At 45.2% G+C, this 25,716-nt stretch overlaps 1 protein-coding gene across 3 annotated transcripts in view; it reads right to left on the reverse strand.

The window, feature by feature from the left end:
• The window catches only part of AIDA (axin interactor, dorsalization associated), an 857,654-nt gene that overhangs the window by 668,468 nt on the left and 163,470 nt on the right, over positions 1-25,716 (reverse strand). For all 3 annotated transcript variants that reach the window (XM_044057885.1, XM_044057871.1, XM_044057878.1), the window contains exon 2: positions 9,098-9,167. In XM_044057885.1, the coding sequence (XP_043913820.1) occupies positions 9,098-9,167 (70 nt within the window). The remainder of the gene's footprint in view (positions 1-9,097; positions 9,168-25,716) is intronic.

The raw sequence follows: 25,716 nt of genomic DNA on the forward strand, positions 1-25,716 counted from the left end.
ATCTAGTTTGCTGTGAACACCAGCACTCATTCTCCATGCATAACAACACCCAAGGAAAGGAAGAACAAACCAAGAATGAAGGGAGCTCTGAAACCAGACCTAACCTCCAGATCCTTCAGGAAGGGGGGAAGGAGGGGGGTAAGTAAGAATGTGAGGCGAGATGGACTACATACATCAAACGTTATGGTGAGTACATAACTTCTTGATGTTATGTAGTCCAATTTCGCCTACATTCTTACCCATGGGACAGCGTCCCTAGCACCTAAATCCTGGGAGGCTCAGTGGGAAACACTCCTGAGCACTGTGGAACCAAAGGAAGACCTGCCTCTAGATACCACATCCAACTTGTAATGAGTAACAAAGGTGTGAGGAGGTGCCAAAGTAGCAGCAGCACAAATATCATCCATAGACAATCTGGCCTGATAGATGTAGATACAGATCAAGTAGAGTGAGCCTTCACCGGGAACGGTAAATCTTTACCCCCTGAGGAATAAATGAAAGAAATGCAACTGGAAATCCACCTGGACAGCATGACTTTGGAGACAGGAGACCTAATTCTGTTTTCTGAAAAGGAAACAAACTACTGATCAGATTTTCTGAGGTCTTTGGTTCTGTGCAGGTAAAAACGTAATTGTCTGTACATCCAGCCGATGAGATTTAAATTCTGTCTTGTTTGAGAACTGGGGAAAAAACACCGGCAACTCAATAGATTGATTAAGGTTACTGACTGACGTCACTTTGGGAAGAAAGGAAGGGTTATGTCTGAGGGAAACCCTGTCCTTATGAAAAATCAAATAAGGGGGTTTGATTGATAAGGCTTGAAGCTCTGAAACACGTCTGGCTGACGTGATGGCTTCTAAAAAGACAGTCTTCCAAGTTAAGAATTTTAAATCACAAGTGGCTGCAGGCTCAAAGGGGGATGAAGTAAGAGCCTGTAGAACAAAGTTTAAATCCCAAGGCATGACAGGTTCCAATACCGGAGGACGAAGTAACAGAGTGCCCTTCAGAAAAGCCTTACAGAGTCTATGAGTCATCAGACTAGGTTCGTTTGCGACATGAAAGGTAGAAATCGCCACCAATTGGACTTTAATGGTTGTGGCTGCTGAACCCTGGTTAAAGAGCATCAACAAGAACTCCAGTACAGACGAAATTGGAGCCGTGTAATGGTCAATCTTTTGGGTATGAGCCCAGATTGAAAACCTCTTCATTTATTGTAGTAAATCTTCCTGGTGGAGGGCTTATGAAAGGAAGATAAAATGTGAACCACCTCCGGTGAAAAATGATGAATCCTAACTAATGACGGAAGTGGAGTAGCCAGGCTGTCAACCAGAGGGTCCGAAGAGAGGGATGGAGCTGCCCCGACATGTGTGTCAGTAAGTCTGGTTGTGGGTCCAGAATCCAAGGAGCGTCCATGAGATAGGGATGGAGAAAGGGGAACCAAATTTGATGAGGCCAGTGTGAAGCAATCAGAATCATTCTGCTTCCCAAGGCTTGCACTTTCTGAATAACCTTTGACAGCAAGGGAAATAGAGGGAAGGCATATAGTAGGCCAGAGGGCCAATCGTGGACTAGGGCGTCCCTGGGTGACTACCCTGAGGGGTAGATCAACATGAAGTAGCTGCTGCATTTGGCATTGAGGGGGCTGGCAAAGAGGTCGCAGCAAGGCTGACCCCACCTGCGGAAGATCTGTTCCGCAACTTGACAGTTCAGGGACCACTCGTAAGGCATCAGAATAGCTCTGCTTAGCCTGTCTGCGATCACATTGGACTTCCCTGGAATGTGCGTTGCTACTAGAAAACGTTGGGAAGACACTGCCCACTGCCACACTCGCATGGCCTCTCTGCAAAGGGGATAGGACTTGGTTCCTCCCTGCTTGTTCAGATACCACACCACTGAGATATTGTCTGAGTGGATTGCAATAGTCCCGAGAGGAAGAAAGCTCTGAAGTGCTTGCAACGCTAATAACACAGCTCTCATCTCCAGGACATTGATATGCAGATGCATCTTGTGCTCTTGCCACGTGCCTTGGACTGTCCTGCCTAGATAATGCCCACCCCACCCCATCTGGGAGGCATCCGTGGTCACCGTGGCAATCGGGGATGCAGAACGAAGGGCTTTCCTGCATTCAGGTTGTCGGTGCGACGCCACAAACTGAGATCCTGTTTGCACCTGTCCGTGAGTAGAATAGGGTAAGAAAGTGGAAGACGGTGGAGAGACCACTGGGCAAATAGCAGCCACTGAAGGAGTCTCATATGTAACCTTGCCAGAGGGACTAACATAATCATTGCAGCCATTGTCCCCAATAGTTGGAGGACTCATCTTGCCTTTGCTCTTCTCAGGGGAAGCAAGGCATGAACTTGTTGTTGTAGGACTCTGATTCTTTCCTGTGGTAGAAATGCCCGCATGAGGGTGGTGTCTAGTTCTGCGCCTATAAAAGTGACACACTGTGAGGGCAGCAAGGAAGATTTTACCCAGTTCAATGTGATGCCTGGCTGTTGACATAGGTTTATAGTAGCGTTCCTGGTCTGGTTTATAGTAGCGTTCCTGGCCTGAATTAGTAGATGCCTGGTGGTGGCAGTAAGGAGCCACTCATCCAGATATGGAAACACTTGGAATCCCTGACGTCTCAAGTGAGCAGTCACCACTGCCATGCATTTGGTAAAAACCCTGGGGGCTGTGGTGAGACCAAAGGGCAGGGCTCAAAACTGAAAATGACTGGCCCCCAGCCGGAAGCATAGGTGACTTCTGGATGCCCTGTCCATCTTGATGTGGTAATAAGCATCCTTGAAGTCGATGGAGCACATCCACACTTCTTTTCCCAACAATGGGAGAATAGACTGCAATGTGACCATTCGGAACTTGGACTTTTGCACGTGGGTGTTCAATATGGGTCTCAGGTCCCCTGTCCTTTTCGGCACCAAAAAGAATCTTGAGTAAGTCCGTAATCCGATCTGGTCTGAGGGGACATGTTGGATGGCTCCTTTTTCTAGCAGCTTTGAAACTTCTGAAGCTGCATAATCCCTTTGACTGGGTGGAACATCTGGAATTTTCTTGATTGGAGGGGGATCTGACGAGAAGGGGATGACATATCCTCCGGAAACTATTCATAGAACCCACTGGTCCTGGGTGATGTGTTGCCAGGCCTCCGGGTATAATAAGATTCGACCCCCAACTGGCTCCGGAAACACACAGTCGCGCCTCCCATCAGGAGCGGCGGTAGGGAGAACCACGAAAGGAATCGCGGTCTCCCGAGTTGCGGGGGCCTCCTCTGCCTCTAGGGCGGCGTCTCCCTACATAACCACCCCCTCCTCTGCCTCTGGAGGGGGGCTCACCTTGTGCACCAGGGAAAAACCTCTGTGATTTCTTGAACCACATTTTGCCACCCCTCTGGGCCTTGGGATAAGGCCTAGAGGGAAGGGAAAAACGGACTCCTACAGCAGACATTTCCCTCCCGCTTGCACCTGGTGAGGGTGTCTTTCACCTTGGTTCCGAACAAAGAGGAACCATCGAAAGGGGCGTAGGTGAATGAAGACTTGAAGGCCTAAGCGAAATGACAAGGCACATCCAGGCCTGTCTCCTAAGAGCAACTCCTGAAATCACTGCCCTACTCGCTCCATCGGCTGCATATGAGATCAGCCTCATGAAGAAGTTAACGATGGAATTGAGGGTAGACATCGGAGCGTTAACCGTCTGGGTCACCGCCTCAGAAACGTTACCTGTGAGAGTATCTTCAAGCTCCTTGAGGAGATCTCTCTGGAGCCATGTAAAGTGAGATAAATAAATCAGTGACCGTAAGTTAAGGTCGCTGAAGAAAGGGTATGCTTCCTGTACCGGTCCATGATCCTAGACTCCTTGTTAGGAGGATGGACGGTGGAAGAAGTCTCGGCTAATTTCTTCTGAGTGGCCGCTGCCACCACCATGGCATCCACAGGGACTTCCTTGAACAGAAATTCCTTACCAGGAGGAGCAGACAAAAATTTATTGCGTCTCCTGGGGAATGGTTCCACAGAGTCAGAGGTCTCCCACACCCTTTGAAAGACCAAATCCAGAAGCTCGAAGGGTGGAGATACCCAGGAGGCAGAGGGCTGAGCACCAAAGGCCTTCATGAAGACAGACTCCTCCTCGGAGGGGGCTTTGGATGGCCAGTCACCTCTTTGTTTCAAAATCTCTAGGATGTCAGAGAAAGAAACATCCCCAGAGGATGACTAGGGGGACCCCTCCGATTCCTCAAGGTCGGTGTATGATGTGAGAGACTCATCCTGGGAATCTATGTGCTTCCTTTTGCACGTATTCCTTCTGGGTGGCTCCTCAGGCAAGGACTCTGAGGGGCCCTCAGAAATGTGGGGACCACTCATGGGGTACCCTGAGGCCTTGGGGCTCCGCTGTCTAGAGATAGATGGTGATCAGAGACCTGCACCGGTGTAGTAGGGGACAGAGTGAGTGACCCACATGATGCCGCTGACGACCTGGCCAGCGCACTCCGCATGGCCTCGAAGGCCAGTCCCCCCTGAGTCCGAGGAGTGACCAGCCTCCGAAACCACGACAGGAGTCAGACTTCCCCGCGCTGAAGCACCGAGAGGGAGACTAGGAACCGATGGGTGTCCCGAAGCCTCTCTCTCGGGTCCGACCAAAGAAGCATGAGTCCTGAATCCCGTGGACGGAGCTGACGGGGTCGGAGCTGACGTCGGCACCAATAAGCCAGGAGGGGCTGTCGGAACTGACCTAGGGACATCACACGGAGCCGAGCACTCCGGCTCCGAAAGCTGAGATACGCTCAGAGGAGGACATATCGAAGCAGGTTGAAGGATGGGCTCCGGAGCCGAGAACAATTTTGCCAAAACCGGTGACTGAAGGAGTCTCTGCACCACTCTATCAATGTCCACATCTGATAAGGTCCTGGAGGATTTAGAGGATAGAGAGGGAGATCGAGACCTCCTCTCCGAAGGGGACCTGCGAGGAGGTGATGCTGGCCTAATGCTAGGCGATCAGCTCCAAATAGGTTCCAAAATGATTGGAGCCGATGCCGGTTCCATAACCACGGACACTTCCTGCGGCCCCGAGGACAATGGAGCTGAGGATGTCAAAGCAGACTTTGCTATTTTCTCCGGTGGCTCCGAGGAGACTGATGGAGCCGGAGATCTCTTTTTAGATTTCGAAGATTTTGTCTTGGAGCTGGTAGCAGTTTCCAGACCCTCTTCGAAGGAGGGTTTCAGAAGTCCCTTCAAAATCAACTTATTCTTCCTTTCCTGAAGAACTCTCGGACTAAACGCATGACAGAAACTGCACGATTCCTGGAGATGGATTGCTCCCAGACAATACACACAGACAGAATGTCCGTCGGTAATGGACATCTTATAGCCACACCTAGAGCATTTCTTAAATCCCGAGGACTTGTGCTCCTTAGAATCTTTGGACATAGTTAGCTACAACAAAGCACCAAAGACAATAACTGACAACAGTACCAACAGTAAAACAGTCACAAGGCGGGAAAAACACTACCACACACGAGAACCTCAAGATCTCTAACTAAAACGATCCTTTGGCACAACACAGGAGGGGAAGAGTAAAACCTCTAATTTAAATGGTTTTAGACCTGTAAAAAGAAATAAAACAAGGAAGCAAGGGACAGACTAGGTCCTTCTAACTGAAACGGGCCTAGCCCGTTGGAACAGCTAGTGGGATACCACAGAAAAAACGATCAAACACAAACTTTTTCACCATACAAGACCAAAACAGACAACAGCTATTAAAATAGCTTTTTGTTTGCAACCAATTCTCTAATAATGAAGAAAAAAGGGTACTTAGCCACAGCCAAGAGCGAGACCATGTCCGAGCTACACGAGTGGGAAACAAGATCTGGGGATATAGAGCAGTGCAGCATGGGATACCATCTTAGCCCAGCCAATAGAAAGACTTCGAGCTAGAAAAGTTTTGGCTTAGCCGGAGCAGACATTCGGCTCCGAACCCACGGGTAAGAATGTAGGCGAGATTGGACTACATAACATCATGTATTCAACAATTGCATTTTCCAAGACAGCGAAAAAGAGTCCAGAGAAAAAGAGAAGTACTTATAGGTGAGCAAGCAATAAGTACATGTGGTGGAGAAGTAAAGCCCAAGGGTGTATTCTTAGAGCAGGACTAAGGTTAAAGGGAGAAAATTAAGAGGTGTTACAGTAGGAGGTCTTTGTAGTAGGAGTGAATAACATAGTAGTATAGTGAACTAAGTAGGAGCTAGACAGGGGAAAGTCTTGGTGTTAAGTAGGTGAAGCTTAAGTTCCTTTCTGAAGTGTTTAGGGTAGGGAATAGATCTTATATGTGTGTGGGGAGTTTATTCCAAACTTGGACTACAGTGCATTTGTAAAGTAGTTTACCAACCGTTTTGTTAGGTTGGTAAACATCCAGGAGTTGCTGGTTGGAGGTGTATGAGCAGGGGTGTAAGAGGATACCAGGGAGGAAAGGGCTGGGCAGGTAGATGATCTGTACAATACAGAGTGTGTGATTTGTAGCTGTGATAGTAGGAGTTGTTGAGGGAATTCAAGCCATTAGAGAGAGTTGAGTGCAAGCCAGTGGTGAGAGTTGTGAGGAGAGCTGGTGGCAAATCTAGCTACTTTGTGGTGAGTCTGTTGGCATTTGGTCAAGGTTGTAGCCTGTATGTTAGTTAGGATTAAGGTGGCATAGAGAAGGGAGGGGAGGAGGATAGCCTGAACCAAGGAAAGTCTAGCATTAGCAGTAGTGTGGGGTTCAGACTGTATGATGATCTTACTGGAGGATGTGATGACAAAGACAGATTTAAGTCGAGGGAGAGAATGAGGGAGAAAAAGCAGGAGTTTAGTTTTTTTTTTGATTAAGATGAACTAATTATCAGACAGACACTTTTCAATGGATAGAAAGGTGTGTTGGGTCTGAGCGTGGAGTTCTGACATGTTATTGGAAATGGAGAAGAGAGTGACATCGTCGGTATACTGTATTAGGGAAGATTGTTTGCAAGATGTGTGAAGATCATTTGTGAAAATGTTAAACAGGAAGGGACCCAGAATGGAACCTTGGGGTACACCAGATGTGACGGGAAGGGAGGGGGAACAGGAAGAGATCCAGCTGACTGATTGTTGCCTACTGGAGAGGTAACTAGTGAACCAGCAAAGGGAGGGAGAAGAGAGATTGAGGTTAGCAAGTTTAGACAGAAGAATAGGGTGAGAGAAAGTGTCACAGGCTTTGGAGAGGTTGAAGAAAAGACAGGATACAAGATGGTTGTCATCTCTAGCCTCAGCTACTTTATGAGTAAATGATAAGAGGGTGGCAATGGTGCTGTGGTATGGCTGAAAACCATGTTGAGTGGATGTGAGAAGGTATTCCTGAAGGAGAAAGTTTAGCAACTGAGAATGAATGCATTTTTCAAGTATTTTAGAGAGAGGGGATAGGACAGCTATGGGTCTTTAGTTAAATGAGTCAGTAGAATTCACCCCTTTATGCAGAGGGATGGTGAAGGATTTCCAAATCTCAGGGACTGTAGCTTCCTGAATGGATCTACTGATGAGCAGGGATACAGGGAAGGATATGGATTCAGCAGCTAGTTTGAGGAAGATAGGTGGGAGGTTATCTGAGGAGGGGAAAGCAGGGTTTGAGCTTAAGCATTAGTGATTTCATGTAAGCAGTAGTAACAGGTTGAAAGGTGAAGAGGTTTTTGTTGAATGGGTTGGAAGGGGTAGAAGGGGTGTTTGTGTTATGGTTAGAGTGTGTACATTTTGGACAGTATCAATGAAGTGATTATTAAAAAGGGTAGCAGTTTCTAGTGGAGTGTTATCTGGGAAAGGGGAGAGAGTGGAAGGGCAACCAGGCTGGAGAATTTTAAGTTTAATTGGGGAGAGTTGTAGTACGATTTTATTTCATCATTCTTGATTTGTTTTATGACAAGATTCCTGAGTTCCTTGTAGTTTTGGAACAGGGATGCTGCTTTGGTTTTAGCCCAGGCTTTCCAAGCACTATCTCTTCTGTGCATAAAAGATATGGTTTCCTTAGATAGCCAGGGGGCATAATTAGCTTTAATTCTAATTCTCCTGGAGGGGCCATGGAAGTTGAGAATATCTAGGAAAATGCAGTTAAATTTTAGCACAGCTTCATTGAGAGGGAGTTGCCAAAGGAAGGACCAGTTGATGCTAGATAATATGGAGTTAAATAAGTTGGCATTAAAGTTAGAGAGTTTACGGCAGTCTCTGTGGAAATGTGTTTTGGGTAGTCGAGTAGAGGGTCTTTGGATGGAGGTGGGAAGATGATCACTTAAGGTATCTGGTAAGGTACAGGGGCTGTGATAGAGGTTAGGAGAGTTTGTGAGGATCCAGTCGATAGTAGGATTGAAAGAAGAGGTTTTGTGCAAGTGGGTGGAGGATGTTATCAGTTGGTGGAATCCATGTCATTTGGTAATGCTTTGTGGAGAGTCAGTTGCTAGTTTAAACCAATCAAAACTGACATCTCCAAGGATGAGGATTTCATATGGTATATTATGGGAAAAACAGGAAATGATAATGTTCAGGGGTTGGACTATTATTACCTGGGGGGATATATGGAAACAATGGCAAAAATTATGTTATTTTAATATCTCATAGAAGATATTAATGTAAAGCATATCAAACATAAAATGTTTAAGATATTTTGTGTGATGATTCACTACAAACTAAAAACATTAGAACCTTTACTTAAGATACGTCTTTGCTCAAGTTTTACATGCTGATATTCAGTTAAATAAGTATATTTATGAATCATAAACATGTAGGACAACATCATGTCTTCATTTTAACATGGTTAGGATGAAGCATGCATTTTTATAATATTTGAAAGTGATAAAGAAAATAATCTGCCCAGCCTCATCAAAGTACAAAGAAATGATACGAGGCTGCTCTACAATAACAGACACACCTAAGACTAGCATCTTCCTTTCCTGAAAACTTTATTCATTTCTAGCCTGGCTTGAGGAGTTTTCTACTTCAGAACTCATCCTTTTTTTTTTGTCAAGACATTTTATGTTACCCTCAGTTCTTTCCTGCTACTTTGACCCCCCACCAAAAAAAAAAACAAAAACAAAAAAAAAACACAAATATAATACCTTTTGCTCTTCTGTGAAGTCACAAAAGCTGCTGCAAGACTGGACTTCTTTCTGAAGCTGTCGCGCCAGTCTGTAAAGATAAATACAAAAACAACAAAACATTAAACTCCTTTTTTTCATGTGCTGTTCCATAATCATTATAAAGACCAAAGGCAAATTCTATGGAATCTATATAACAAATACTCAAGGCATACCTTAATTTTAAGCAACTTTATTAAATTAACACTTTAGAAACAGAAAAGAAAACAAACCATATTAACATTTTTTTCCATGTACATACTTTATACATTACGGTTGTTTTCTGTCATTCAGTCCAACATTTCATAAATTGCTCAATTCCTGAATTCCCATAAAACTCACTCCTCCTCTTGAACGTTAATCTGCACATATTGTTCCCATAAATTCCATTTATTTCTATGCAATTTGCTCCTTCCATTTTCTAAAGATCCCTCTTCTAGTGTTTTTATCTCTTTTACAGTATTCAATACTTCAGATACAGTTGGTTTAGATTTTGATTTCCATTATTAGTAATTGCTTTTTGGTAGCCAACATAATTAAACTTAATATGGCCTTTTTGTATCAAGGTAATTCATATTTTTTAACCTAAATAATTTAATTTGGACAGGCCACCTTCATTTACATTTCACTTAATCAACAAAACAAAACGCCTTGACTGGGTATGGAAGAAATACTTCAATGGCCTAATATTTACTGATGTACCAAGTTAACTTTAGTAAATGCCAAAATTATCTAATAAGCATCTACCCTAAAAAAAAAAAAAAAAAAAACAGAGAGAGAGATAAATACTTTGCAAGTTATACTCGGATATGTTGCAAATTTAATGTGCCAGCTATAACAGCAACCAGAGGAACCAGCAACAATGTTGTTTAAAAAGCTGCATACTTGGTTCATCGGTTGGTACTAGGCTATCGGCCCCAAGGCCTATGCAAGCCTAGCCATAACAATTCCCTGGAATTTTTTTCCCACAATATTTACTTCTCTGGGCCCCTGTCTAGCAGGGCGAATGACATGATCACCGGGGTGAATTTCCTGTCTCCCATCCAATCATCAAGGTTCCTTTTGAAGAGGGCCAATGAGGTGCTCTGCTTGACATGTATGGGCAGTCTATTCCAGGCTATGGGGAGTCTCTGGGTCAGGAACCTATCCCTCCAGCATGTTTTGTTCATTGTGATGATAAGGTTTAGATCCCTGGAGCGTGTGGCTCTGAGGGATTGGGATTTCTTTAAGTGGAGCATGTCCAACAGCTTAGGGTTTGACATGGCCTTGTATGTTAAGCAGAGATCGCCTCTGAGTAGAGGATATGCCACAGAGTATAGCTGGAGTTTTTTTTAGACGGTCAGCATGTGGCATCTGCTTTAGGCCTGTGATTCTTTTAGTGAGGTATTTCTGTGGCCTTTCCAGCTGTTGCAGATGTCTTGTGAGGTACATACCAAATGGGGCATTATACTCTATAATGGGTCTAATGAGGGATGAGTACAGTGGGACAATTACCTCCTTTTTTCTGGATGAAAAGCCCTTAATGATGAGGTGTGCCATGTAGAAGGATTTCCTGACTGTTGTGGAGATGTGGTTATCGAAAGCAAGACCACTGTCCACTTGTGTCCCTAAGTCTCTCATCGTACTTTCGATGTTTAGTGTCCTACCACCTATGTGGTAGTTCATGGGTACATGTTTTTTTCCAAAGGGGATGACTATACATTTCTTGGCATTAAGCTTGAGCCCATGGCTCTGGCACCAGGCATCTGTTTCTGTAAGGGCCTTTGGTAGAATATCCACATCATTTGGGGATACAATAATGGCTCCCAGTTTGCAGTCATCTGCAAACTTTGTTAGCCAGAGTCCCTTAGTGTTGGCCTGTACCTCAGAGAAGTAGATGCCAAACAAGAGTGGTCCCAGGACTGAACCCTGAGGTACTCCACTTCTCAACTGTCTGGAGCTGGATTTTAAAGTCGGCTACTTTTACAGTCTGGGTTCTGTCAGTAAGCCAGTTGGCAACCCATCGAGTGACATAGGGATTTATGCCCAGCTTAGTAAGTTTATCTATGATTCCAGAGTGGGGGATGGTGTTGAAGGCCTTGGCGAGGTCCAGATAGGCTGTGTGGACCTCCTTACCCTCGTCCACAGCTCTCAGTTCTGGGACCTCTCTTGTTCGGTATATACTTCTCTGAGGATCAGGCTAACACGGGGGGATTATGGCTGACAAAGTTCGCAGATGACTGCAAACTGGGGGCCATAATCGAATCTCCAGCTGACACAAGCATCCTCCAAAAGGGTCTCACAGAGACGGATGCTTGGTGCCAGAGCCACGGCCTCAAGCTAAATGCTAAAAAGTGCATAGCTATCCCCTTTGGGAAAAACAAGGTGCCTACAAATTACCACATAGGTGGTAATCTATTAAGTACGGAAGAAGTAATTAGAGATTTGGGGATCAACGTAGATAGTAATCTCTCCTTTGATAATCACATTGCCAAAGTGGTTAGAAAGACCTTCTATATAGCCCACCTTATCACGAAAGGGTTCGCATCTAGATCAAGAGAGGCCATTGTGCCCCTCTACTCGTCACTCATCAGTCCCATAATTGAATACAATGCCCCTTTTGGGATGTACCTTACCCGACATCTGCAGCAAATGGAGAGACCCCAAAAGTACCTCACCAAGAGGATCATGGGCTACAAACAGATGTCCTATGCAGCTCGACTAAAGAAACTCCAGCGCTTCTCAGTTGCTTACTGCCTACTCAGAGGCAAGCTATGCCTGACGTACAAAGCCATGTCAAACCCAGAATTAATGGACATACTCCACCTCAAAATATCCAAGTCCCTTAGAGCTACACGCTCCAGGGACCTAAACCTCAGCATAAAAATAAATAGGACATGCTGGAGGGACAGATTCATTTCCCAGAGGCTCCCCTCACTCTGGAATAGAATCCCAATTCATGTTAGACATAGCCCCTCGCTGACCCTCTTCAAGCGAAATCTGGACGCGTGGATGGGAAATCGCAAATTCACCCCTGGGATCTCTTCTGTGTCCCTGCTAGACAGAGGCACAGTAAACTAATCTTAAAAGGGTACCTTCTGTGACCTACTTTACAGAGGCACAGTAGGCTAATCTAATAGGGAGGCGGAAGCCAAATACACTCTGGCTAGGCTTATAAATGCCCTAGGGCAGATAGCCTAGTATCTACCTATGAACCTATGGAGACCGATTCAAAGAAGTCAATCAGATTCAGGAGACAAGATCGGCCCTTCACAAACCCAAACTGGGTGGGGTCCAGTGTCTGGAGATTGCCAATGCCTTTGTTTATAAGTTCCATGATAATGCGTTCCATGCCCTTGCAGATCAGGCTTGTCAGACTGATGGGACGGTAGTTCCCGGGATCCAAGGTGGATCCTCCCTTGTGGATCGGGATAACTGTAGCTGTGCACCACTCAGTGGGCACAAAGCCTAAGGTGAGGCTATGATTAAACATGACACTTAGGTGGTGTGCCAGTTCATTTTTTAGTTCATGTAGTACACAGCCTGAGATGTCATCTGGTCCCATGGATGCTGTATTCTTAGCTTTGGAGAGTGCTGTTTCTACCTGTGTGGCTGTGATTATTGGAATTTGGCAATCTTTTGGTACTGAGATGGGCCCTTTAGGGGGTAAGAGGGGAGTGAAGTTGGCACTAAATCGATCTGCCAGAATATTGGCAATATCCTTGGGATCAGTATATTTAATGCCATTCTGTTGTAGCTCAGAGCAGATCTGAGCATTGCCATTTAGATTCTTGACATAACTATAGAATGCCTTGTGGTTGTCTTTGAAATCTTTGGCAATTTTATTTTCGTAACTAGCTTTTGAGGATTTTATGAGGGATCTCAGCTTCTTACTGAGGCTGGTGAGGGAGTTTTTTGCATCCTGGGATTTTCCTCTTTTCTGCAACAGTTTCTTCCTTCTGTTGTCTAGTTTGTTTGGAAGAGATCTAGAATTTATGAACCAGTAATACCATTGCTTAAAATGTTAACAGTAATGTAATGCACAAACTCTGATTATGCTCAGAAAACAAGAATTCTCAAGTACGACTCTTGCTACTATCAAATGTTTTAATGAGGCGCATCACATATGGGCAGTCTGGGGCAATCGACATTATTGTATTACAAAGAATTATGATTAGATTTCTAATCACTGCCATGTATTATTAAAGTAGATGTTAATAAATTCAGCTTGGCAGTGAATTTCTTTAGATGCATTTCTCAAACATATAATCTGATAAAAATCAGAGACTCCGTGATAACCTACATTAAAGGTTATTTCACAGGCACATTAATTTAAGGAAACAATGTATCTGCTCCAAGCCACAAAATAAGATTGTCAAAAAATTCTGCCCTGCTAAAAGAATGTGGCACTTCCTTCTTTGCAAATAGTAAAAGATAGGTTGGAATGTTTACTTCTAAAGATGTTTCCCCCTGAAATGAATGGCTTCTGCCTTACTGAGTGCACAGTGGCATCACCTGATACTCCTAGCAGTTGACGTGTACTGTAAACAAACTACTGGCAGAATGATATCAGATTTCTATTTTCAAAAGAAATTTCTACCTGTTGACCACATACCAGAATGTAACCTGTAATATATGTAGGACCCACAACTCCATTACTTTTCATTCTAAATGCCTAAACCAAAAAAATGTTCTCCAGAGGAAGAATGGGAAGTCAGACATACTGGAAACTCCAGATAACAGAAAGATTACCATCGGTGATTATCCACTCCAGTAATTGTAGTATATTCAACTTTAATGATGTCCACCTAATTACTGTAGTGCCATTTGGGAGAATGGCAGCATCTAAGACCAAAAAACAAGTTCCTGAGAAATGTTGTGCTACATCTGATAGCACTACTTTGACCAAATATCTAAGGAATCATGTTTCAAAAGGACACAGTCTTCCAGGAAGGTGATTTGTGTCCCTCCTCTAATGACCTTTTCTTCGCTGTAGCAATGAAAGTACTGAGCTTGTGAATGGGCCCCTAACCTCTTCCAAAGTTAGGATAAACAATGTTACACACTGCACTAGAAACTAGAAAGTGTTATCCTAGAATTTAGGTTTAGACTGTATTCACACAGTGTATTTTTTTTTTCAATGTAGTAACTCAATGACCTGTTTTCAGCAAATAAAAACAAGCTCTTCTCATCATGAAAAAGTCTTCTTCTTCTTTCGGCTTTTCCCAGTTAGGGGTCGCCACAGTGGGTCACCTGTCCACTCATGATTGGCAGTGGAGTTTTACAGTGTCGAGTTGCCAGCCCGGCGCCCAACCTTCCACAGAAGGCACACACACGCACTCACTCCTAGGGCCAATTTAGAGTGTTCAATCCACCTACAGCATGTCTTTGGGATGTGGGAGGAAACCGGAGCACCCGGAGGAAACCCACACGACCACAAGGGAGTAAACAGCAAAATACACTGCCAATGTAACAAACTGCTCACATGGAAGCCATTAAACAAACACTGATAAAAATCATTAGTCAGTCATGTCTACCGTGTTCCTATAGAAGGTGAAATAGCTCACTTTTCCTTTTAAGGAAGGTTGACAGCTACCAAAATATTGCCTTCAGATTAGAACTATCTGGGCTGATAAAGACAAGGGAATAAAAAGTACAGTTGTGTACACGAAATGTAGATGTTTAGAGTGTATTCACGGTTGCAGTCATCACCTGTGGGTTACCCTGCTGTGGTAGCCCTCGGCCGGCCCGAATACCAGAGTCAATGTTTTTCTGCGTCGGCTGCTGTCGCTTGCTGGCTGATGTCAGGTCGTCAGTGCTAAAAAAGGAAGGCAGCCAACGCCCTTACATCAGTTTTTCTTGCCCTAACCAGTCAGAGGCCCAAGTAAATATAGTAAAGTGTTCCTGGTGGCTAAAATGCACCGTTATAAACCTATGTTTCCTTAAAGAAAGAAGATATAAGGGGGAAGGAGGGTGGGAAACCAGGACTGCAACAGTAAATACACTCAAACATCTACATTTTTGGTAAGCGTACACAGCTATACTATGTTCTTCGTGTTTCATTGTTGCAGTCATCACCTGTGGGAGGATTCCCAAAGCTGAGGAGAGGAGTGGTAGGATTACTAAGACATCTAGGACTGGGTCAGCATGCCCTGCAGAACTGCAGTGGCAAACCCTGCCCTAGCCTTAGAAGATAGAGGTAGGTGGTAATGCTTGGTAAAGGTATGGACAGAAGTCCAGGTGGCAGCTTCCAGGATGTCCCTGGTGGGAACCTCTCCGAGAAATGCTGTGGAAGTGGAGGCTGCCTTAGTGGAATGGGTTCGAATAGACTTGGGGGGGGGGGGTTCCCATGCAAACTGTAGGAGAACTGGATACAATCTGATATCCACTTGGAAATGGTTTGTTTGGAGATGGGCTTCCCCTATGCCCCTAGGGCAAAGTTGACAAGCAGTTCTGTTTTCCTGAAGGATTTAGTACAGTCCAGATAGTATCTGAGCTGTCTGTGCATGTCCAGTGAGTGCATAATTCTTTCCCCTTTGTTTTGAGGGTTAGGAAAGAAGGTGGGTAGATGTATGGCCTGGTTGAGAGTTGCATTAGATACCACCTTGGGCATAAACGAGGGATTAGTCCTGAGGGAGACCCTGTCTGCACGGAAGATGATGAAAGGCTCAATGGTCATCAGTGCCTGAAGTTCTGAAACCCTTCTGGCTGAGGTGATAGCTAGATGAAAAGCAGTCTTCCAGGAGAGGTATCTTAGTTCCGCTGAAGTAGCAAGTACAGTTAGTTTTTTCCAAAACATAATTCAGGTCCCAGGCTGGAGTGGGTGGCCTTTTGGGAGGTCTGAAATTAGAAGCCCGTCTGAGGAACTGTTTAATCAAATGATGGGAAATAGGGGCTGTTCTGTATCAAAATGAGCCGAAATAGTTGATACATGGATCTTAATAGAGAAGGAGAGGCCACTATTAAGTAGCTCCGTTAGGTAGTCCAGGATAAGAGGGATGGAAGGTTGTGAGGTACTGGCCCCTCTGGACTGGCTCCAGGAGCAGAATCATTTCCATTTCCCTGCATAAGATTTTCTGGTGCTGGGCCTTCTGGCCTCTGTGATAATGCCTAGGACCTGTTTGCTTAACAGGGGCCTCTTGTTAGCCTTTAGACTATTAGCTATGCTGATAGTTTGAGAGTCTGCAAGTCTGGGTGCAGCATTCCCCCCCTTGAGTTAAGAGTAGTAAAGTCTTCAAGGTACACCACCACAAGCTTGCACTGTGTCACAGTGATAAAACTCTTTATTTGAAGAAAAACAATGAAAATGTTAAAAACACATGACATTCTCAGATGAGATAAGCACTTTCGGCTTCTTCACACATTTTCATTGTTTTTCTTCGAATAAAGAGTGTTTTTATCACTGTGACACAGTGCAAGCTCGTGGTGATGTACCTTGAAGACTTTCCTACTTTGTTGAACTGCTTTGGGACACCTTTGGCAGCTGGGATAAATTGATTTTGTTGTTCCCTTGAGTTAAGAAGTCTGAGATCAGGGGAAGCCACCTGCGAGGCTGCAAGGTCAGGCTGCGCAGTAAGGGGCATCAATGTTGTCTGGGCTAGTCTGGAGCAATGAGGATGGCCTTTGGCCTCTCCTCCCTTATTTTGATCAGTACCTTGGGGATAAGAGGCAAAGGAGGGAATGCGTACACAAAGAGGGTGTTCCAGGGGAAGGTCAAGGCGGTGGTGATGCTCCCTGGTACAAACTTTTTTCAGCTGATGGTTGGGATGCGAAGCAAAGAGATCCACCTCCGGAGTCCCCCACGCCTGAGTGATTTGTAAAAAGAATTTTCTGTGGAGATGCCATTCATGGAGGTCCAGTAAGTTTCTGCTTAAGTGGTCTGCCAGGGTGCTGTTGATCCCTGGTAGGTATTGTGCTATCAGGTGTAGTCTTATGGAAGAGGCTGTCAGCCAGAGGTTCTTGGCTAGCCTGCACAGAGGGTAAGATTGGGTCCCTCCCTATTTGTTGATGTGCCACATTACTGTGGTGTTGTCTGTTTCGATAAGGAGAAAGTGCAGTTGTGTACACTTACCATAAATGTAGATGTTAGAGTGTATTCACGGTTGCAGTCATCATATTTGGGTTATCTGCTTGCAGTAGCCCTCAGTCGGCCTTATTATCAAAGTCTTGGGTCCTGCGTCAGTTGCTGTCTCATTTTCCATGACGTCAGGTAGTCAGGGGTATAAAGCATGCAGCCAACGCCATTACATCAGTTTTTCTTGCCCCAGATGTCAGATGTCCCCATAATGGGAAGCAATTATATACAAGGTTACACCTCCAACAAAAAAAGCAAATACACCCAACAGCTTTGAGCACAGTAAACAAGAACAAAGGTATAGTCAATAGAAGTCAGGGGGCTGGAGGGAGGGTAACCAGGACTGCAACAGTGAATACACTCGAACATTTACATTTATGGTAAGTATACACAACTGTACTATGTTCTTCGTGTTTCAATGTTGCTGTCATCACATTTGGGAAGATTCCCAAAGCTAAGGATGGGAGGAGGTAATTAGATATCATTAGGACCAGCTATAAGGCCCTGCAAGACTGCAGTGGCAAAGCCAGCTCTGGATTTAGAAAAAAATGGCAAGTGGTAATGCTTGGTGAAGGTATGTACAGAACTCCAGGTAGCAGCTTCTAGGATGTCCCTGGTAGGGACACCTCTGAGAAAGGTTGTAGAGGTAGATGCAGCCCTGGTTGAATGTGGTCTTATCCCCTGTGGGGTAGGTTTTCCATGGTGCTTATAGCAGAAATGAATGCAGTGGCCTATCCACTTAGAAATGGTTTGCTTTGAAATGGCCTTCCCATCTGCCCCTGCAGCAAATGCAACCAGCAGTTGTTCAGATTTTCTGAGAGGTTTAGTCCTGTCAAAGTAAAATCCAAGTTGTCTGTGCATGTCCAATGAGTGCAGTATTCGTTCCCCTTTGCTTTGTGGATTAGAAAAGAAGGTTGGCAAATGAATGGGCTGATTAAGGGCCACACTGGATACCACCTTGGGCATGAAGGAGGGATTGGTCACGAGGGACACCCTGTCCGCATGAAAGACGATGAAGGGCTCCACTGCAATGAGGGCCTGTAATTCAGACAAACTTCTTGCTGAAGTGTTGGCTAGAAGGAAGGCTGTTTTCCAAGAAAGGAATTTCAACTCTGCATTTACAGCTGGCTCATAGGGAGGTAGAGTGAGCTTTTCCAATACAAAGTTAAGGTCCCAGGCTGGAGTAGGGGCTCTCCTGGGTGATCTTAAGTTTTTGGCCCCTCTGAGGAACTGCTTCAGAAGTGGATGAGAGAAGAGGGATGGTTCTGTATTGTAATGAACTGAAATGGCTGAGACATGAATTTTGATGGAGGAAAAGGAAAGGACCTTGTGAAGCATCTCAGTTAAGTACTGAAGAATCTGAGGTAAGTTGGGCGCTGCTGTGCCCATACCCTGAGTCTGGCTCCAGGAACAGAATCTTTTCCATTTTTCAGCATAGGATTTTCTAGTACTAGGCCTCCTTGCCTCCAGAATGACATCCATCACTTGTTTACTGAGGGATGGTAACGGAGAGATCAGATAATTAGCCAGGCTGTCAGGTTTACGGTTTGAAGCTGTGGGTGCAGAATCTGGCCCTCCTGCTGGGACAGCAGGGTAGGGGGTTTGAGTGACACACTGTGCATGACGGGGTACCAGTGTAGGCGTGGCCAGTCTGGTGCAATTAGTATTGTCCTTGGTTTGTCCTGTTTGATCTTTAGTAGTACCTTGGAGAGGAGAGGCAGATGGGAAAAGGCATAAACTGAGGTTTTTCCAGGTGAAGGACAGGGCATCCACTTTCCAAGCTTGTTTGTGGGGAGCCCTTGTGCAGAATTTGTCCAATTGGTAATTCTGGGGGGAGGCAAACAGGTTTATCTCTGGACTCCCCCATTTTTTTCCTCAACATGTTGAATATCTTTGGTTCCGGTTTCCACTCGTGTGGGTCCAGAAGATTTCTGCTTAGGTCGTCTACCAGTGTATTTAGCTTGTTCCAGTTTCCACTCGTGTGGGTCCATGAGATTTCTGCTTAGGTCGTCTGCCAGTGTATTTAGCTTTCCTGGCAGGAATTGAGCCTGTATGTGCACTTGGTAGCTCAAGGCTGTGTTCCACAGAGCCATGGCTAGTCTGCAGAGAGGGTATGAGTGGGTCCCTCTCTGCTTGTTCAGGTACCACATAACAGTGGTGTTGTCCGTCTTTATCAATAATTGTCCTGGAAGAATGTGGCCCTTGAAGGCTGTCAGAGCATTCTGTACCTATAACATTTCTTTTTGATTGATATGCGGGTGCATTTGACTTGGGTTCCATTTGCCCTGAATGCACTTCCCTGCCAAGTGAGCTCCCCATGCATAGTCTGATGCATCTGTTAGGGTTTGGGCGGCAAGGGGTAGAGTGAACGGCAGTCCCTTGTTTTGGTGGAAGGCCTCTGCCCACCAAAGGAACTCTTATCTGTAGACAAGGTATGATTGGAATAATTGATTCTAGATCCTGAGAATGTTGACACCATAGGCTTTTTAGATACCATTGTAGTTTCCTCATATGCAGTCTTGCATATGGAATTAGTAGAATGCAGGAGACCATAAACCCCAGGGCTTGCAGTATTTTTCCTTGCAGATAGCTGGGTCTTTGTGGCCAGTAGTTTGAAGTAGGCTGTCAAATGAACTTGTTTCTCTGGCATGAGGTAGGCCATCCTGGGAAGTTGTATTCAAGCTTGCCCCCACGAATACAATTTGTTGGCAGGGTACAAGATGTGATTTCTTTTCGTTTATGGTGTACCACAGAGAAGTTAGCAATTTCTTTACAAATGCCAGATGATTCAATAGTATGTCCTGGCTTTCTGGCTGAATTAGACAATCTTCCAGGTATGGGTATATTTGAATATTTCTTTGCCTGCAAAATGCAATGACTGGAGCTAGGCACTTTGTGAATACCCTGGGCGCAGTAGATAAGCCAAAGGGCAGTGCAGAGAACTGAAGTTTTGAAGAGTAGGTATCTTCTGCAAGATTCCCTGATTGGGATGTGCAGGTATGCTTCTTTTAAATGTAGTGTAGCCAACCAGGCATCTTTGCCTAGCATAGGAAGCAGCTGATGAGTTAGCATCTTGAATTTTTGGATTACCAAAAATGTTTTTAGGATAGACGGGTCAAGGATAGGACGCCAGGAATTGTCTTTTCTGGGTACCAGAAAAAGTCTCGAGTAGAAACCTTGTCCCCATTCTTCTTCTGGGACAGGTTAAATAGCCCTGATGCTTAAAAGAGAGAGAACTTGCTTTTGAGCCTCTGCCCACTGATTTGGGGGTAGATCTGGCCAACCGTTTGGGGTTGGTAAGGAGTGGAAGTGGAATCTGTATCCTTGGGAAACTATATTTAAAACCCATTTGTCCTGGGTAATGACTTCCCAACTTTTTGCCTGCAGGGCATTCTTTCCCTCTAAAGGAATAGTCAGTTGAGCAGGGCTTGGAAGGTTTAAAGTTAAAGTCATTGAGACAGTTTACCATGGGGGGAGTCTTACTATTCCCTGCTTTGGAAGTGGGAGCCCCCCACTGCTTAGCCCTGTGAGTACCTTGGAACTGAAGCCTGGGTCTTCTACTGGTTCTGGGTTTGGACTGAGAAGGCCTGGAAGAGGCAGGAAAGGACCAATTCTTAGACGGCCAATGCCTACTAAATCTGGGAGGCTGTACTTGCAGGAAATCTTTAACAGTTTACATAGATTTAGCTTTTTCCTCCATCTTTTTAAGTACCTTTTCTGCTTTGTTGCCAAACAGGCGGTCTTGGTTTAAGGGAGCATCCAGCAATTTAGCTATAACATGATCTGGCAAAGATTGCTCCTTAAGCCAAGTATGCCTTCTAAGTACAGACCCAGTGACAGCAGCCCTGCAAGATGTCTCTAATGAATCACAACCACACTGCAAAGTATGTTTTCCAACTTGTTCAGCAGGATGCATTAAATCCTGTAAATCTTTATTTTCAGCAGTCAGGAATCAACATCATTTTCTGTTTAAGCAATCCAATAATATGCTGCTGATACTTTAACATATGAAACTGGCAGTTTAAGACCGTAATGGCCAAGGTTGCAGAAGTGTATACATTCTTACCCCATCTATCCAGCGCCCTGGAATCTCTATCAGAGGGGGTAGGATTTTTGGCAGTAGTAGCCTTAATGCCCTTGGGTCCCTGTGAAATGGTCTCAGGATCCACAGAAGGAATTTTAGAGAGGAACTTGTGAGAGTCAGGAACCCTGTAATACCTGTCAGGTTTTCTGGGAGCAGGAGGTAAAGAGTCAGAGGCCAGGCTAGATTCCAAGAAGGCATCATCAACAATGTCCAGTACAGGAGGGATAGCTAAAGGCCTGTGTTGGGGCAGGAGTAAGAAATCCCTAAGCCTCTTTTTGGAGTCAGAGTAATCTTGGCTTTCCCAGTGAAAAAGCTCCCCAAGAGTATGCAAGATTTCACCAAAAGAGAAATCTTCTGGGAGGGGAAACAGAGGGAATGGAGTCCTCTGCATCAGAATCCTCATAGGTGGATAACGATAAATCCTAGTCATCAGAGGAAACAGAAATGTCAGAGTCCTGATCAGAAGAATCAGAAGGAAAATCAGTCCTAGGTCTCTTAGAGGGGGAAGGGTGGCTTCCCCTAATTACAGTAATAAGGTCTTCAGCCATTCTTATCACTTGTTTTTTAGTCATAGGGGCCTAACCATGCAGTCTGGGCGTCTGTTTTCTAGGCATGGATCGTGTTTTAGGCCTTGAAGAAGAAGATGGCGTTGGTTTAATATGCAAGTCAGTAGGTCTGAATACACCCTCAGAAGCCGATGCCTGCACAGCGACTCCGGACCCATCCAAGGTAGAAACATCCACAGGTTCCATAGTCGAAGAAGCATCTCGCGGCATACCAGACTCCGAATGGGTCTCAGTAGAGGCCTGCACATCTGAAGTAACGGGTATCATGGGCTGCGAAAGCACCTCAATGAGTACCGGCAAACTGGTGACTAGCTTAGGAGAAGTGTCGTCGGCAGCTTTGGACCTATGCGGTCTGTCTCTGTCTTTATCTTTACGTTTTTTTGGAATGTCAGTAGTCGGGTAGCTTACTGAAACCATTTCTGCATAATTGAATAGAGTACCAAAATATTTAGAAGCATAAATAAACAGACGAATAGTTTGAGGTTTGAACAAGGCACAAAACCGACAGCGAGGTATGTTGTGGTCTAGGCCTAAGCAAAGAATGCAGTACGAATTAAAATCTTTATGATGTACTTGCTTTCCACAAGAAATACAATTGTTAACTTTTAATGACATCAGTTTAGAGCAAGAAAAAGGTTCCCCAACGGGGTACTTAGCTTAGTTGAAGACTTCGGTTCTGAAACTCGAAAACGAAAATTTCAGGAGTTGGCCAACCGGCACTTGCAAACTGCTTCTGCGTCGGGCACCGCACAGCAAGAAAGACTGACGTAATGGTGTCGGCTGCATGCTTTATACCCCTGACTACTTGACATCATGGAAGATGAGACAGCAATCGACGCAGAACCCAAGACTTTGATAATCAGGCCGACTGAGGGATACTGCAAGCAGATAACCGAAATGAAGTGAAACAGTGAAACACGAAGAACATCCCCTGGCTTGAGAAGGGGTTTGAAGGATGTCAGAGCCTTTTGTACTGCCATCATTTCCTTCTGGTTGATGTGTAAGGGAAGGTGCTGGGCATCCCAAAGACCTTGGGTGCACCTGCCTTCTAGGTGAGCGCCCCAAGCTATGTCAAAGGCGGTGATGGTAATGGCCTTCCCGGTTGGATGGAGGGTGAAGGGAAGACCCTTGTTCTGGGCACAGGCCCTTGCCCACCAGAGAAACTCCGCAATTATGCAGGGGATCAGAGGTAGAGTGGTCTCTAGAGGCTGAGTGTGCTGACACCAGAGGTTCTTTAGGTACCACTGAATTTTTCTCATGTGAAGTCAGGCCAGAGAAATTAGAAGGATGCAAGATGCCATGTACCCCAAGGCTTACAGGAACTTCCTCGCAGTGAGGTGACTTCTGGAAGCCAGCTGGGTAAAACAGACCCAACAGAAGCTCTGTTTTTCTGGGCATAGGAAGGCCATCTGGGATGCTGTGTCCAGTAGTGCCCTCAAGAAAAGGATCTTCCTGGAGGGAGTTTGCCTTGATTTCTTCTCCTTGATGGTGTACCCTAAGGAGGTTAGGAGGGTTTTGACAAAGAGGAGGTCCTTGAGGAGCTATTCTTTGTAATCTGCCTGAATGAGGTAGTCTTCCAGATAAGGGTAAATTTGAATATTTTTTTGTCTGCAAAAGGCTATGGCCGGGGCTAAGCATTTGGTGAATATTCTGGGAGCATAAGATAAACCAAGGGGTAGCGCAGAGAACTGAAAGTGTTGTGAGCCTGCTCTGAAGCGCAGGAATTTCCTGCAGGATTCCCTAATGGGGATGTGGAGGTAGGCATCTTTTAGGTCTAGGGTAACTAACCAGGCATTTTTTGTCAGCATAGGCAGCAGCTGCTGCAAAGTTAGCATTTTGAATTTGGGGACCACCAGGAAGGTGTTCAAAATGGATAGATCCAGGATGGGGTGCCAAGTTCCCTCTGTTCTGGGAGCAAGGAATAGTCTGGACTAAAAGCCTTTGCCGGTTTGATCTGACGGGACAGGTTCTACTGCCCCTTGGGATATGAGAGTTTGGACTTGTTTCGATGCCTTTGCCCACTGATTTGTAGGCAAGTCTGGGTACCCACTTGGAATTGGGAGTTCGTTGAAGGAGAATTTGTGTCCCTGAGAAATTATCTTTAACACCCATTGATCATTTGGTACAGAAAGCCAATTCTACTTGCAGAAGGAGAGCCTTCCTCCTAATTTTTGGTGAGTGAAAGGAGGGTAGAGGGGGGAGAGGGAGTCACTGAGAGTTTTTGCCATAGTGGGATGGCTTAGAGCTCCCTGCCTTTGGAGTGGAAGTTGTTCACTGCTTGGTTCTCTGCTGTACTTGAGATAGGAGTCTGGGTGGTCTGTTCCTGCGGGGCTTACCTTGCCCCTGTCTGCTAAGTGCAGGAAAGGACCAGTGTTTTGAGGGAAAATTCCTGCTGAACCTAGGAGGTTGTACCTGGAGGAAGTCTTTTACTGTTTGCATAGATTTTGCTTCGTCTTCCATCTTTTTAAGCACCTCTTCTGCTTTTACTCCAAACAAGGGGTCCTTATCCAAGAGTGCATCAAGTAATTTAGATATGACATGATCAGGGAAAGGTTGTTCCTTCAACCATGCAGGTCGCCTAATGACAGATCTTGACACTGCTGCCCTGCTTGAGGCTTCTAAGGGATCATATCCACAGTGTAAAGAGTGTTTATCCACTTGGCAAGTAGAGTGCAGTAAATCTGCTAAATCTTTCTAAATGGCACAGTCAGGAAAGGTTGAAATATTTTGTTTTAATAGTTTCAGAGTGTGTTGTTATTTTAACATGTGGAACTGACAGTTGAGTGCTCCGATAGCTAAGGATGCAGAGGTGTATACTTTTTTACCCCATCTATCCAGAGCTCTAGAGTCCTTGTCAGAAGGAGTAGGATTCTTTGCAGAACTAGCCTTAGCTCCTTTTGGTCCCTGTGTAATGACGTCTGGGTTTCTGTACAGGTATTTGTGAGACTCTGGTACTCTGTAATACCCGTCAGATTTTCTGGGAGCAGGTGGGAGGGTGTCAAGAGTTAAGCTGGATTCCTGAAAGACATCATTAACCACCTCTAAGACACGGGGGATGGCCAAGGGTCTCTGCTGGGGCAGGTCTAGAAACGCTCTCAGTCTTTTCTTAGACTTTCCTGGGATTCCCAGTGGAAATGTTCCTGAGGGTGTGAAGAGTTTCCCCAAAAGAAAGATCTTCTAGTGGGGACGCAAAGGAATGGATTCCTCTGCATCTGAATCCTCATAAGCAGTAAGAAGTTGTTGCGCCTCTTCAAAATCTGAATAATCAGACCCCTCAGAATTCTGTTCTGGCAGTATTTCAGGGAAAGGGTCCCTTTTCCTTTTAGAAGGTGCGGCCTAACTACCCCAATACGGGTGATAAGATCCTCTGCTATTTTAAGCATTTGAGCTTGATGTGGTGGAGCAGGGGTAAAATAGTGGCTAGGGGTAGTTTTCCTAGGAGTGGCCTTGCCTTTCGGCCTAAGAGTATCCAGTGGTCTGAGAGAAATGGTAGTTGGAGAAGACTGTTTTTATCTAGATTCGGTAGTGCAAAAACCCTCCTCGGGAGCCGGTGCCTGCATTGCGGCTCTGGACCCAACCAAGGCAGAGACAACCAAAGGCTCGGAAGACAATGAAGATTTCTGCGGCATACTGGATGTGAAGCTATCAAATCAGGCATCAGGGGCTGCAAAGCCGCCTCACTGAATTCCAGGTAACTGACGACTTGCTTAGCGGTAGAGTCTTCGGAAGGCTTAGCCTTCTGTGGGCTGTCTCTATCTTTATCCTTATGTTTTTTTGGAAAGTCTACGGATTGTTGGCTGATGGACGCCACTTCAGAATGTGAAGATGGAAGACTAAAATACCTGGCTACAAAAAGAGCTTTACAATGAATGGTTCTTGCATTAAAGAGGGCACAAAA

Source organism: Protopterus annectens, chromosome 1.part2 (assembly GCF_019279795.1).
Source record: "Protopterus annectens isolate FY-2018-M chromosome 1.part2, PAN1.0, whole genome shotgun sequence".
In the NCBI taxonomy this organism is placed as follows: Eukaryota; Metazoa; Chordata; order Ceratodontiformes; family Protopteridae; genus Protopterus; species Protopterus annectens.